The following is a 16,546-nucleotide window of genomic DNA, read 5'->3' on the forward strand; positions in this document are numbered from 1 at the left end:
ATGCCCCTAGATATGATATATTCAAAATTGTGCCAGAAAATTTCATGGCCATTTCTTTGGTTCCCTTTATTAAAAAATAGTTTGGGGTCTTTCAATTAATCAATAAAGTATTGTTATACTGAAAAAAACAAAATAGTGAAATACAACACAGGATGAGAGGCTAAATTTGAAAATTAAGCAAGAAGCTATTTATCTAAATAAAAATTTAAAACTCCAGGTTAATATATAACATTCAGTTATGGACACTCTTGATAATTTTTCATATATGAAAAATGTTCACAGAAGGGAATAATATATTTCTTACCTGTCCACACTTAGGGCACAGAGATTAAGAACAGTGACCCCCACAGATCCTTTCTGAATAAAAGGAACAACATGGCAAAGAAAGTGTTCAAAAGATGTCCTCCCAAATTTATCTGGAAATTGAAGCTAATAGACAGAAAAAAGAAGAGACAATTAAAATGTACATATAGAAAATATGAGCACACAATGGAATCAAAGGTTTAAGTTATATGCAGTATTCTTTGTACATTACTACTATGAGTAGTGTGAATCGAATGATTGACAGAATAAGTTTTTTTTACATATTTTAGGAAGGACACATTTATTTTCTAGAAGTAAAAAAAATGCAATGGATTTTAAGCAATCTAGCATTAAAGGTTCCCCTTGCGCATATGTGCTAGCACCGACTCTAGGGACGGTGCTCATCTCTTGTTTCAAAGCCAAAGAGCCAGCACTGTCCGAAGACGTCTCTGTGGTCATATAGCTGGCATGACTAAGCGCAGAAGACACATGGAATGTTGTTACTTTCCCACCAAAGGTGGTCCCTATTTTTCTACTTGCATTTTTACATGCTTTCGAACTGCTAGGTTGGCAGAAGCTGGGACAAGTAATGGGAGCTCACTCTGTTAGGCGGCACTAGGGATTCAAACCGCTGAACTACCAATCTTTCTGATCAGCAAGCTCAGCATCTTAGCCACTGAGCCACCACGTCCCTATGGCATTATTTACCCATAAACATTCTGACAAGACTTAGATGACAATTCTGCTCAAAGCATTATCTCTCAACTCTACGCCAAGGTTTCATGCATTCATTCTGAGGAGCAAATAAGTGTCCTATGCTTTGTTTCCCTAAAGTCTCCTCCCTCTGTATTTACCAATTTAAATAGCTTGTGATGTTGAGCAGAAAATACACTTAAACTGTAGTGGAAGGCAGGCAGGCAGGCAGGACCTGACTCCTTTCTAAAACTCTTAGGTCAGCAGAAAAGTGTCACCCAAATATTCAGCACGTGGTCTTGGATAAGGCACTTAAGCCCTTCCATAAATCATGATGTCAGCATAAATACCAATCAGGGTGATAAAATGCCCACTGGGAAGGAAAAGTGTTACATTGCTTTTCAGGAGCAGCTAATACATTATGTCCAACCAACTGACAAGAGCAGTAGACTATGATCACTGCCACCAATATCCTGCACACATTGAACACTAAAGTGAAACCAGGCCTTTCTGGTTCTCTGACATGACCTTTTACTTTCTTCAGTTTCCTAACAATTATATTCTAAATTCTATTTACTAACTTGATTCAGCACATTTGTATCAAAAAGTAGCATTCTAGTCATTGGGGTGTACCATGCAGAGAAATGACTGTGGTGTTAACTTTGGCACTAATGTGGTAAATCAAATGACTCTATTGATGTATCTTCATCCATTGTAAGAGTCAGGAAAACTGACCAGACAACTACAACTTATTGAGCCCTCCTTCCTTCCCTCTAACCTTGTTTTTTTTTCATTCTGTCAAACAAGACACAAATGATGAGAAATTTCACTTAGATGAATTCTCTATTGCTTGCACATGAACCTCAGAAAAACTTCATGTTAGAAAACCAGAGAAAGTTCTTACAGTAAGTACTAATTTTAATTTAACTGAATGCAAATATTCTTTTACTTACACACATTACATTGAACTGTAGTAGATTGATCCTACGGACCAGCATGTGGTTTAATAATTTATTTGAGAAACCAAGATTATGGAGAAAAAAGTCTTAGCATTAAGCTTGAACCCTGTCAAAATGTTTTAAATTAACAGAATTTTAAAAAAATCAAATCCAATACATATTTTAAAGACTAAAGGAAGATCAAATAAAACTTCTATAAATGATATAATCATAGATTAAGCAAATAAAAATAGCCTAACACAGTTACTTTAAACTTTTCTCTCTTTTCTGCATCAAAATTAAGTATTCAAAGTGTGATCTAATTGCCAAACCTTACGTTCAGTACCATCTCTATATGAGCATTCAATCAGGAAATTGAGCACAACCTTCTACCCTGTTTCCCTGAAAATAAGACTTCCCCGGATAATAAGCCCAATCAGGCTATTGAGCGCATGCACTAAAATGAGCCCTCCCCTAAAAATAAGCCCTCCCCCAAAATCTTGCAACACAGCAGCAGACATGAGGTGACCATGCTCATCGCTTCCTGCACCTCAAAAATAATAAAACCTCCCCAAAAATAAGGCCACGCTTATTTTGGGGGTCAAAAGAAAATAAGACCCTGTCTTAATTTCGGGGAAACACGATAAGAAAACAGACACAGACACACATTTAAAAAGGGCCAGGAAACAAGGACTGTAAGGAATGAATATTTACAAGTTTCTGCAAGGCATCAAGTATTTGAAAAGAGATTAAATAAAATTGAGGGAGTAGAAAAAATGAACTCTTAGGAAAAAAATAAGCTTCAAAGGAATTTGTAAAAGGAGTACATCAATCCAGACTATAGCATTCTGTCACCATTAATATAGTGCTACATTTTGTTCTATATTTTGCAATAGGCAAAATATGCCCTACTATTGAATTTCTTGGAATCTCAGCTTTCTATTCTTTTTTTTTTCTGTATGGGATTGGAACTGGGTGTGACTAATTAGGAAAAAAGATCTTACAGTTATTATAGACACTATTTACTGAAAATACAAGTGCAATTTACTGTAAAAAAAGCAAATTTTATTTTTTAGGAGATGAATTTCAATCAGGAAGCAAACTGAAAACAGAACTGCTAATATAATCAATGTTTTTGTACAAAACCATAAGGAAACCATATTCAGAGTATTGTGTATAGTTCCAATCACAGAATTTTAAGAACGACAGTACAGAGCTAGAAAGGATTAAAAAAATTGTTCATACAATGATATAACCAACATGATTAGGGGGTAGAATCTTCTTTTCTAAAAGAAAATGCCAAAGCACTTGGTTTTTTAAAATCTTGAAGCAAATGTGAGGGATGATATGGTAGGGATTTATAAATCATACATGGCATAGATTATGTGAATGCAGACAAGTAATGTTAGAACATCTGCTAAAACTAAATGTAGAAACAGGAGGTCAAATAATCAGCTCCTAAAGATTTAAACTGATTATAACACCAAATGATTTAATGGAACATCTGTAAAAATTATCATGTGCTAGTAATGAAAAATTGGAGGGAACATAACATTGAAAAAGTACCATATTTTTCAGACTATAAGACACACCAAGATTTTGAAGAGGTAAGTTAGAAAAAAAAAGTTTTTGTCCTCCCTGCCCCCAGGAGCACTCTGCAAGCTTCAGCAGGGCTGGGGAAAGGCAAAAACATCCCCGTTTTTGTGAAAACCATTTTTTTCAATAATGGGGGCATTTTTGCCTTCCCCAGCCCTGCTGAAGCCTGCAGAGTGCCTCTGGGGGCTGGGGGAGGGCAAAAACTCTTCCATTTTTCGCAAAAAAGGGATGTGGGGGCGGGGCTTCGGGAGGCCAAAAAGGGCTGTATTGGGCACAAGACTCACCAACATTGCCACGCTCTTTTAGGAGGGGGGGGAAGGTGCGTCTTATACTCTGAAAAATAGTTGAGAATGAGAGGGTTAAAATATTGTGGGATGTTTTAACCAAAACTAATCACGTTTTGTTTAATAACATGCTAAATAACAGAGTGCCAAGAGCCAAAAATCAAAACTGAAAGATTATAGACTAAATCAACAACAGTTATCAGCACCTGAGTGCCATATTACAAAAACTGGGACAACAGTTGGAAAATCTGAGCATTGTAAAAATTTCCACCAGTCAATTAAAAAAAAAAAACTGTACTGCTTGGATCCACAAATATATTATGCTGAAACATTATCACACTCTAGGTCAGTGATGGTGAACCTTTTCTGGCTCCTGTGCCAAAAGTGGGGGGAGCGCAGGGGGGTCGTGCATACCATACCCATAATGCTATGTGCGTGACACTTTTCCCCCGCATGCACATGTGCGCGTAACCAACGACCCCCCCCCACTTTTGGCCAAGTTTTTTCGCCTTCTCCAGGCTCCAGAGGCTTTCTAATAGCCTAGGGAGAGTGAAAACAGCCTCCTCCGTCCCCCCGGATGCCCTCTGGAGGCCTCAGGAGGTTCCCTGAAGGCTCCGGAAGGCGGAAAACAGACCTACAGGGAAGCCAGAAGTTCAGGAATTGTGACTTCCGGTTTGTCCAGAGGGCCTCCGGAGGGCCAAAATGGCCTCAAAAGAAGGCTGAAGTCAGCTGGCCAGTGCGTGCATGCATGCTGGCCAGGTGACAGGGCAGCACCTCACGTGCCCTAACAAATGGCTCGGTGTGCCATCTGTGGCACCCGTGCCACAGGTTCGCCATCATGGCTTTAGGTTCTTGGGAAGAACTTGAAGTATATGCGGGACAATGTCAGCTAGAGAACTGGCAACTGTGATTTCACATTGTTGTGTGCATAACATCTGTGTATCCCAAGTCTTGGGAAGGACTGTACAGCTGAACAAAAATACCAAATCCAGTCTAACTATCTGATAGTACATGCAAACACAATAATAGCAATAATCAATTTTATATGTCATTTAACCGCCAGTGACTTAAAAACATTCAGTTGGCCACTGAGTGACCGAAAATGCTGGATTAGATAGGTTTGTGGTCTCATGCAGCAGGAATCTCCTTATGATCTATGTTCACACACCCACACATTTCTAACAAACATTATTTGAAAACATTCAGGGTAGTTTTTACATGTGCACACATTCCTTGTCTTTCTTCTAAAATCTAAATGCATGGATACATGCAGGAAAAGGGATCTAAAATTTGTGTCAGCGGGATAGAAAAGGCTCCCATGAGTTGATAGGAACCATGTGGATAGAAGTCTGGCCCAAGACATATATATATCTTAAGTGTATTTCCAAACAAAGCTGAAAGTTTGTACTTATGCCAAAACTTCGGTCAGCTAGAGTTCAATTTATTTTCCAAGAATGCTCAGAAAATTTTTTTTTTAACTTATATTGTAAGTAAATCTACTGAGTTAAGAAAAGTTGCAGGAAAGCAAATGGCTATTGAAGAGTGGTATATAGGAAAAAAGGCAAATTTACATCAATATCAAATATTAGTTAAGATGTGAATGTTCACAAAGATCATTTCTCCAAAGGGATCATTTATGTCATTAGGTGGAATCCCCTGGCAGTGCAAATTCATGAATAAAAACAGATTGATGTCCAACCTCTGCATAAACACATCCAGCAAAAAGGTTATCACCACTTTCTTTACATGTGGCTCATTTTTATAACCCTTAATTGGAAATTGCTTTTAATTACTGTAAATAACTTTATTCCATCTCCTGTACCCTGGCCTAATTGAAATGGGGTCTTGACCTTGTGTGTGGCATCCTTTTAGCTACTTAAAGAAATGTAATATGCTTCTTCAATAGGCTACAATAACCAATCCAAATCATTCGCAGTGCCCTTCTTGGCACCTCTTCCAATTCCTCTGATATTGATAAAAGTGAGCATAATACTCAAGGTGGGTCTGACCAATTAAGAATTCTATGAATAACTCTTATTTGGAAACTTCTTTTCCAAAATCTATGTTACAATGTTTATTCATGTTGTGATAATCTATTATTGCAACATCTTTTTTTACTAGGCTAGATAAAAGCAGCTGGCCATATTATTTTTCTTACTGATAAAGAACCTGCACTAACTTCTTCTAAATTTGTCTATTATTTTTACCTACTTGTGTAATCTGTGCCACCTACAGATTTGTAACTATATCTTTATCTCCATCTAAATCATGAATGAAAATGTTGAAAATATCCCCAAAAGAAATCTTATTACTTTGATATATCACTCCAGTTCTTGGATTACTTGCTATATCGCTCCAGTTTAATAAGCTATCACTTAAGTCATGGTTTTCCAAACAGTTGTACATTCAACTAATAAATTTACATGCAACTCATACTTAAATCAGCCTTCTAATCAGAATATAAAGAAATTATTCCCACAATCCGCTAAAGAAATCACCAAACTAATAATTGTTTTCGAAACAATTTCTTTATTATATGCTCTAGCATCATTTTTCAGATGGTGCTTTATAACAATTCAAACTCTCTGTTCCAAAGGCATTTGGAACAGAGAGTTTGGAAATTCCAAATCTCTTTCAAAATTTTAAGACTTACACAATCCTACTAATCTGTAAAGTCCATGGATAAAAAAAGTAGAGATGTTCTTATTGGCCTGGCGGGGGGGAAAAGGCAAAGAAGAAAAAAAAACTGATTAAGATAATTCCTAAAGAAAAAGAGTGATGGTGGGAAGGGAAAAGAATAAAAACACAAAAGTTGAATTAAAGCAAAGAAGAGGCATGTGATAATCTTACTTTCAATACCTGTGCAGCTGTATGTATGTGATCATGCTAGTTTCAATACCTGTGCAGCTATAACTCATACAAGAAAGTAAAGGATGCTACTGTTTCAACTAGCTTTAAAATGAGTTTGCTTGAATATTGGCAGAAAGCTATTAAAGGTAGAAGCAGTTGGACAATGGGACAAAAAATTAACAGAATGATGTATTACCTCACCTCCAGACCTTCAAGCAAAAATTGTATAGTTAATTATTAGTTTCTGGTTGGGCAACAAATAGAATAGTTGACAGTTAAAAGCCTCTTCCAACTCTGATTCAATGTCTGAAGGGCAAGTGTGTTGGCAGGGGAGCAGAGATCAACCCGGAGCCCCCTCACATGTGGGGTGCCACAGGGGTCGGTGCTCTCGCCTCTCCTGTTCAACACATACATGAAACGCCCAACCGCTGGGCGAGATCATCCGTGGTTTTGGGGTGGGATACCATCTGTATGCTGATGATACTCAGCTATACATTTCCACCCCGAACCACCCCAACGAGGCCGTTGAAATGATGTCCCGGTGTTTGGAGGCCGTACGGGTCTGGATGGATGGCAACCGACTAAAACTCAACCCTTCCAAGACGGAGTGGCTGTGGCTTCCGGCCTCCCGGTTCAACCAGTTGCTTCCATCTCTGGCCATTGGGGGCGAGCAACTGGCCCCCATGGAACGGGTGCGCAATTTGGGCGTCCTCCTGGATGCCCGGCTGTCAATGGATGACCATGTAACAGCCGTGGCAAGGGGGGCGTTCCATCAGGTTCCCTGATGCGCCAATTGCGCCCCTTATTGGACCGGGATGCCCTATGCACAGTCACCCATGCGCTAGTGACGTCTCGCCTGGACTACTGCAATGCTCTCTACATGGGGCTTCCCCTGAGATGCACTCGGAGACTGCAGTTGGTCCAGAACGCGGCCGCGCGGGTGATTATGGGGAGGACTAGATACTCCCCTGTAACACCTCTCCTGCGCGAGCTGCACTGGCTTCCTGTAGTCTACCGAGTGCGTTTCAAGGTTTTGATTATGATCTTTAAAGCGCTTCATGGCAAAGGACCTAGTTACATGCAGGATCGCATCCTGCCCCATACATCCCTACGACCAATCCGCTCACACAGAGAGGGACTTCTTCGGGTGCCGTCCGCTAAACAGTGTCGGGGGGCGACACCCAGGAGCAGAGCCTTCTCTGTGATGGGCCCAGCCCTGTGGAATGACCTCCCCTGTGACATCAGGATTATTTCCGATCTCCGCTCCTTCCGTGTACAGCTGAAGACCCACCTCTTTCAATTATCTGGCCTGGCTCAACCGTAAATTTTTTCTTATTCCTCCTGACAGTCCATTCAAATTTTTTACATTTTTAAATTGTGTTATTACTAATGGGGTATTTTAATGGTGATTTTTAACTGTCTAAATGTGATGTAATTTGTTACCTCCTCCGTGCATGTATGTCTTTGTATATGTGTATGTTTATGTGTTTGTACATATGTTTTATGTTTTATATGTTTTATTGTACGCCGCCCCGAGTCCTGTCTGGAAAGGGAGCGGCTAATAAATTCAAAATTTTTTTATTATTATTATTATTATTATTATTATTATTATTATTATTATTATTATTATTATTATTATTATTATATGATAAAATGCCTATAAATTTACAGGAATTATTGCCAGATTGAGAGATATTAAAGAAGTATCCTTGGTTTATGAAAATAAGATTGCATTAATTAATCCACACGTCTACCTTAAAAAGTACATCTTATTTCTTAGTTGCAATATATAAACTAAAGCAGGCAGAGAAATATTATGTAAGACAACAAAGTACATAGGGCAAGAGAGATTAAGTTTTACTTTTTGTCTCTACACAATTTTCTGCAACCAAACAAAAGAAAGAAGGAAAAGAACTACTCTCAAACAATAGAAAATAAAACATGCAATAGAACACATATTATCCAAGTAATATTTTAGTTCAGCCTTATGCATTAACCTAATGCTAATTGGAAATGAATTAAATCTTCCTTAGTTCAGTGAAGGTTTGGGAGACTTTTTCTGTTAGTAGATATCACAAAACTGAGGAACAATTCCTTTCCCTTTTCTCAAAATGACCCATTTTCAAAATATCCCATCCTCCTGCCACAATGAAATTTTAGACTATTTCTTTCAACATCCAAAAAAGGCTGAAGCCTGTAAGCCAAAAAAAAACAAAAAAACAAGTGCATGCCTAATCAGTGTCCTGCAGTTAAAGGTTTTCTCCTTTCCATACTGGGGAAAACCCAGAGGATTGCAGAGGGAACCTTGTTCTATAAAGAAAACAATCCACATTGCAGCCAAAACCTCATGTGAACAAATGAAACTTATAGGAAGGTCACAAAACCAGAAGCCAGTCTTGAGTTTTGGAAGGTCTGGGAGAATAACCATGAAGTTCCTAAACTGTAAGATCCAAGAAATGGCAGAAAGAAATGGAAAAACTGAGATCAAGTTTACCATTTTGTCTAGTAATACAAAATGATTTAAACGCTTCCCAGCACTTCAAATCATTTTCAGCTAATTTCAGACTTGGACATGAACACATAATAAATCAGAACTACAGCATGCCAGTTCTGATAACTTAGAAGTGTTACTTTTAAACAAAGATTACCATTTTCTTTATACGAAATAGACTCATCGTATCTAAAATAGTTAACAGTTTCATTGCCACACATATGAAAAAAAACTATGAAATGAATATTAAAAACTTAATATGGTTATAATCATTTATATCCATTGCTCAAAAAGAAAAGTAAATAGAAACTACAAAACTTATTTTAGGAAGTTTACTACTGTATACTATTTTTTTCACAGGAGAAAGTATTTCTGTCTTGTATTCCCTTGTCCCGTGATATTATTTCCAACTACAGATCTGATGTGTGGTTTTTAACATGTCTGCTTTCTAAATAGCAACCTTTAATTATCATACAGTAGATTCCTATATTGAGTATATTTATACACACAAATATATTCAGTTTTCAGTTTTATTTCATCTATAAATCATAAGATTTTTAAAGAAATGAAAAAAAAGGAAATCATAAAGAAATTATGATGAGCCTTAGTTCATTAAATAACGAATTATATATAAATCTTTAAAAAAATCAAACTTCCAAATAATAGCACTACCCAAATAGTTTCATACTAGATGTCACTAAGCATTTAGAGAGGGATACATTACGACTCTAAAAGGCAACAAGTCCAAAGTCCAAACTCAACTATTATTGTTGTAAAATTGATCTTAGTTTATGGTTCTACAAATATGAAGATTCTTTATACTGTAGAATGCCATCAGCAAGTGCTATATAGTATACAATGTTTTTTTCTTTCGTGTTCTCTTCTTCCAAGCCTCAAAGACCAAGAAACAATCATATCAGTTGCAACTATGCTTTACTGTCCACCCGACTCTTCAATTGCATAGAAAGAGAGAAAGGAAGGAAGGAAGGAAGGAAAGAAAAAAAGAAAGAAGAAAGAAAGAAAGAAAGAAAGAAAGAAAGAAAGAAAGAAAGAAAGAAAGAAAGAAAGAAAGAAAGAAAGAAAGAAAGACTGTTGCTGTCTCTTACGGCCTGGAGAAATGAAGAACAGAAAGCTAAGAGTCTGTGTGCCAGAAGAAAAAAATATGAGATGTTTGTTGGAAATTTCTTTTAAGAAGGGGGGATCCAAACCACCTTTTCCAATTTGCCAGCATAATTGTAAAGACGTTCCCTCACTATATTAAGTTCTGATGTGTGGAAGTGAATCATCTGAGTATCATCCATAGTGATAATCCACATCTCATGAACATTCAAAATTGTTTTAAATGTTTTAAATAGCATGATAGATAAAATTATAAGTTCTATATAACACAATATCAAAAAAAATCAATGACATTTACCACCATCTTATTAAATCAGTTAGTGATACAGAAACAGAATAACAGAATAACTAAATAACTGCAACTAAATAGACTGAACTGTGCCCAAGACATCAGTAACATTAGTCAAATACAGAACTGATGCCTCATCATCTTCGTGTCCTCTCCAAGCTATTTCATTCTGTGCACAACAATAAAGTAGTATATTGTTTGTTTTGTAGCTAAGAAATGATTTGCATATATTTCGTACCATAAAAAGCTCTGTTCTAAAAAAGACCGGTTACAAGTACTTTCTTAAAGGTAAAGGTTTCCCTTGCATATATGTGCTAGTCGTTCCCGACTCTGGAGAGCCGGTGCTCATCTCCGTTTCAAAGCCGAAGAGCCAGCACTGTCTGAAGACATTCTCTGTGGTCATGTGGCCAGCATGACTAAATGCCAAAGGCGCACAGAATGCTGTTACCTTCCCACCAAAGGTGGTTCCTATTTTTCTACATTGCTAGGTTGGTAGAAGCTGGAACAAATAATGGGACCTCACTCCGTTACGTGGTGCTAGGGATTCGAACCGCCGAACTGCTGACTTTTCTGATTGACAAGCTCAGCATCTTAGCCCGAGCCACTGCATCCCATAAGCTACCATATTTTTCAGAGTATAAGACCCACCTTTTTCCCTCAAAAAAGAAGCTGAAAATCTGGGTGCGTCTTATACACTGAATACAGCATTTTTTGCCTCCCGAAACCCCATCCCTTCACCAAAATGGCCATGCAGAGCCTGTAGAAGGCTTTCAGAGAGCTCCTGGGGGCTGGGGAAGGCAGAAATGAGTGAAAAACAGGCAGTTTTTTGCTCAATTTTGCCCCCCTCCCAGCCCCCAGGAGTACTCTATAAGCCTATAAAGGCTATGCATGCAATTTTTTGACAAAAAATGGGCCCATTTTCTGCTCATTTTTTGGGAGGGCGCTCACCCCCCAGGTGCCCTCTACAAACCCCCTAAAGGCTATTGATGCCTTTTTGGGGGGGACGTGCCCATTTTCACAAAAAAACGGCCATTTTTGGGAGGTTTGCAGAATGCAAAAACTTTTTCTTTTTAATTTGCCTCTTCAAAACCTTGGTGTGTCTTATACGGTACTTTCTTAGCTAATATTAAATAACTCACTTGAAACACTATTATGTTTATAATGAAATGGAAGCAACCTATTTACCACAGACTAAATACTAACCATATCCCTACATTCTCCCACATTTAAGAAAATGTGTACACTGTACATCAGTTAACATGTATGAAAAACAGGTATCACATATGCCACATCTTTTCATTTCCACCCTAACCACAATTAATTTTAATAAGTTCACTTGTTCATTTGTTAAGTGTTTTTAAAAGTCTGAGTCATATAAAAAAGTTTGTTTACATGTAGTCTTCTAACAGCCATAATAACAGACAATGATGATTTATGTATGCAAAACTATTGTAACACATTATTATGCTGTAAAAATTATAGAAAGCATAAGCATATTACCTTATATACGTGGATAGGAATATCTATGATGATGTAAATGAGATCTCCCAAGGCCAGACTGGCTATCAATGCATTAGGTCCATTCCTCATACATTTGTTCTGGTAGATTATCCGGAGAAGAGTTGCATTCCCAACAAGCCCAATGATGAATACTGCACAAGAAATTATTGTATTGATATGTTTAAAAGTATTAGCTATACTGGGACGCTTTGCACACTTACTGTTGTTAGTGTTGGGCTGATGGGCAAGAGTAATTAATTTATCTTCCAATTCTATGTCAGAGGTTCCAGAATCATTCAGCCTGGAAAAGTCTCTTTCGGAACCTTCACCGATGCCAGATCCAGTTACAAAAAGTGCCAAGATTATCCAAAAATAAAATGTTTCCATTTTTAAATCTTCAAAATCAAGAAAATATGTTTTATTTAAAAACCTACAAAGAAAAAAAATAATATTTATGTTGTAGTATTAGCATTGTAAACAAAGCTTCTATTTCATTAAACGAAAAGAGAAATGATTTTACTTTTAAAAGAGATCATCAGAAAACAAAATGTCAAGCATAGGAAATCAAGAATCCGAGCAGTTCAAATGAATATACAGCTTTATTGCAACTTTAAGCTTTCTTCAAGAATCTGAATTACAGGTACTCCTCAACTTACAACAGTTCATTCAAAGTTACAATGGCAGTGACTTATGACCATTTTTCACACTTAGGACTGTTGCAACATCCTCATGAGCACATGATCAAAATTTGGATGGTTGGCAACTGACTCATATTTATGACAGTTGCAGTGCCATAGCGTCATGTGATCTCCTTTTGTGACTCTCTGTCAAGCAAAATCAATGTAGAAGCCAGATTCGCTTAACAACTGTGTTACTAACTTACAACTGCAGTGGTTCACATAACCACTGTGGCAAGAATGGGACAAATGGCGCAAAATTCAGTTAACAATTTTTTTGCTTAGCAACAGAAATGTTGTCCTACTTCAGAAGAATGCCTTACTTCAGAGAGATAAGTTCAGGATCTAGTACCAGAGCAACCTATAGAAAGGTGATGCAATATAATGCATTGAATAACTTTCATGTGACTCTAATCAGGGTTTTGTGTTTGAATGGATCATTTTAGTATATTACTAGCTTTACAATTTATCTTCAGTGCCAATTATTATTATCTAAAGAAGTAAGAGTGGAAAATAGTTCCTGTTCCCTGACATTTGCATACAACAGAAAAAAATCAATGCGTTCAACTGCCTTCCCTTCACGATTTCCCTTTGCTAACAATCAATGTTCTGAGCCACTGTATTTTGCATACTTCTTGAGAAATTTCCCTTGTCTTCCCTAATACCATTCAAGTATTCCTTCTACTTGCCTGATCCATCACAGTCTTGGTATCCACAGTTATAGGCTCATATATTAAGTGCTGTTTCTTTACTTATTCAAGCTCTTTGGACAGAAGTGATGGGTGTTTATTGTGATTGCTTTCTTTTTATTTGAACTAAGAACTGCATTTGAAATATATGCATATCCTTTGTCTAACACAGCTTTCTTCAACAGGGTTTTGGACTACAAATCCCATAATCCCAAAACAGTATGTTAAATTCTGTTTAAATTCTATACTGCTGCAGCACTGCTAACTAAAGAAAACTAAATGGGATTAAGTAAACACCAGCTTTGGTTTACTTAACTAATTATAATACAATCCCATTTATGAATACTCGGAATGAATACGTTGTGGCATTTGTTTCTAAGGCAATATGTTTATGCCTGCCATCTTAAACTGATTTCAAGCAGAAGATAGGTTACCAGATGAAGGATGAAAACATTATAAGGAGTCTTAGGGAGCAACATCTACAATATTGACACCATGCAATTACATATTTGTGTCACAGCATCTGATATAATATATAAATTATGGTATATATGTTGGCGCATTTAATCCTTAGTTCCTTTATGCCTATGCCACTAGGTAGCAATAGCACTTAGACTTATATAGGGCTTTTACAGCCCTCTCTAAGTGGTTTACAGAGTCAGCATATTTCCCCCAATAAACTGGGTTCTCATTTTACCCACCTCAGAAGGATGGAAGGCTGAGTCAACCTTGAGCCGGTGAGATTTGAACTAATGACTGCAGCTAGCAGTCAGCTGAAGTAGCCTGCAGTACTGCACTCTAACCACTGCACCACCTCACTCTATGATGGCAGGGAAGTGGTTCTATGTACCTTTGCCGCCATCTAATGGTTATCTATATTCCTGCAACAATGATCTCATAACCCTAAATTATTATTACATAGATTTATACCCTATATTTTCTCAGGAGTACCAAGTATTTACAGTTCATATGATACTCCAATTTTACCACACAACGACCCAGTGATGCAGGTGGGCTGACAGAGAGTGACTAAGTGAGCTTCCATGGCTGAGGAGACTTGAACTTACTTCTTAATCAACACATTGGCCGTATTTTAATTTAGCTGAATTGTCTTGGCTTTAATAAAACTAAAATTACTATCTTAAAGATACTAAATTAAATTCAATAAAGATTAGTTGACTTAAATCCCTCTGAAATAAATGGATTTTAAGACATGACTATCTTGTACAATGCACAGTACAGCTATATGTGCCTGCTTGGAACTTAATTTCTGAATGTTAGTTGTACCCATGGAAAGTATACGCTGAAAAGTAAATTGAATTTATTCTAATCTAACATTAATTTAGTCTAATGAAGTATTGTAGCAGTAATGACAATGGTTGAAAATTGAATGATATATTTACTGCTAAGTCAAAGATGTGCAACTTTGACAGCAGTAAATACTCATAACTAGCCTTTTAGTAGTGTGTGGATGGCCAAACTTCAAAAAGTGTAGAACTGAACTTGAGCAAAAACAAAATTCAAATGGAGTTTATTTATACTTTAAACTATTCAAACTGTAATCTAGTTGTTATCATTACCATGTAGTTGCTAGTTTATACAAGTCTGGATGTCAGCTAAATTTGTATGTGATTTTTGGAGTTGCATTCAAATTAAATAGATTTATTCTTTAGAACTAAAATACTGACTGATGTAAATCCAGGCACATGAGATTTTTAAAAAAAAATTGGCAAAGAAATGGATTTATTTCTTTTTAAGTTTCTGTAAACTTAAACCAGCGTGCAAACATATTTTGACATAATAGCGTTTTTCTGAATAAATATTTTAAACACATTATACAGAAATTCATTGAACTCAAAGACATTCACAGATCACATATTTTTTATCCTGCTTAGACAAATGCCTAAGAGAAAAAGGAGGCATTAGAATCACTTTTTTTTTTACTTTTAAGAAAACTATGGTTCATTTCGCAGAAACACACACACACCCCTCTCCGCCCTTCCACCCATTTAACTCACGAGAAAAAGAAAGAGCCTTCCAATTCGCAGGGAACTGAGATCGTTTTGCTCGAGAACTTCAGTATTTCAAGGCTAAAAGTTAACTGCGCGTCCAACCCGGGTCGGTTTCTGAATGGACTGTATTGCAATTCCCATTCTGCTGGCTGACATATGGGATTTGTAGTACAATATTCCTGAAGGGTTCCAAATTGGGGAACGGCTCGTTCAGTTCAACGTTACAATCAGGAGGTTGTGAGTTCGATCCTAGGTAGAGGCAGATGTAGGGTCTCCTGCTTGGGGAGGAGGGGTTGGACTAGATGACCTGCAAGGTCCCTTCCAACTCTGTTAATCTCTTTACACTGTCCCTGGTAGACGTTGGTTCTCCTAATCGCAGACAAAACCAAGACGTGAAGGCGGTTTTAGGTGGGCGTCAGAGCTGCCCGCTTCTTTTGCAGCTAAACCGACTCCAAGCAGACCATTTCAGCTCGGAGGCTCCGGCTTAGCCGCTACCAGAAGAGTTTGTTCCCTTCACTTATCTTTCCACAAAATTTATAAAAAGCGGGGGGGGGGGGGGAGCGGAGACGGCAGCGGCGCTTTAGGCGCTGCTTCTCCTCCTCCTTCCCACCTCGCGCCTCTCCCGGGCTGGCAGAAACTAAAGCGCCGAAACCTCGGCTCCAACCCCGCTTTCCTCCAATACAACCCACCGTTTGGCGCGGCCCCGAAAGAGAAGCGCTCCTGCCGCGCTGAGTCCGAGGCGGCGCGGAGAAAGTTCGGGGCTCGAGGCGCGCGGACCCGCAAGTTGGCAGGAAGTGGCTTCTGGCGGCGTTTCCTCCAAAAAAGACTTTGTAAAAATCCTCCCTTCTCCGTCTGGCTGGCTGTCTGGCTGTCTGGCTGTCTTTGGGACTCTCCACTTCTACTGCTGGAAGGAAAGCGAGGGAGGGAGCGGTTGGATCAGCCCCCTCTTCTCCCCCTCTCTAAATTTGGAAGCTGGAGGTCGGGGGGTGCGGGGAGGGAATTCCAGTCAAAACCGAGTTGCTGCCAGAACTATAACGGAGCGACCGCATTCTGTTCCTAGGTGCTGTGTGAACCCAGTTATGCGGTGGTCAACTTTATTATTATT

At 38.1% G+C, this 16,546-nt stretch overlaps 1 protein-coding gene across 1 annotated transcript in view; it reads right to left on the bottom strand.

The window, feature by feature from the left end:
* The window catches only part of EDNRA (endothelin receptor type A), a 37,742-nt gene extending 21,411 nt beyond the window's left edge, over nucleotides 1–16,331 (bottom strand). The window contains exons 1-3 of the mRNA XM_081959114.1: nucleotides 16,131–16,331; nucleotides 12,064–12,493; nucleotides 305–429 (exon numbers count right to left, since the gene is read on the bottom strand). Of these exons, the coding sequence (XP_081815240.1) occupies nucleotides 305–429; nucleotides 12,064–12,450 (512 nt within the window). The 5' untranslated portion in view covers nucleotides 12,451–12,493; nucleotides 16,131–16,331. The remainder of the gene's footprint in view (nucleotides 1–304; nucleotides 430–12,063; nucleotides 12,494–16,130) is intronic.
* Nucleotides 16,332–16,546: the final 215 nt, after the last annotated feature.

This window comes from Natrix helvetica (assembly GCF_964273705.1).
Source record: "Natrix helvetica genome assembly, chromosome: 7".
In the NCBI taxonomy this organism is placed as follows: Eukaryota; Metazoa; Chordata; class Lepidosauria; order Squamata; family Natricidae; genus Natrix; species Natrix helvetica.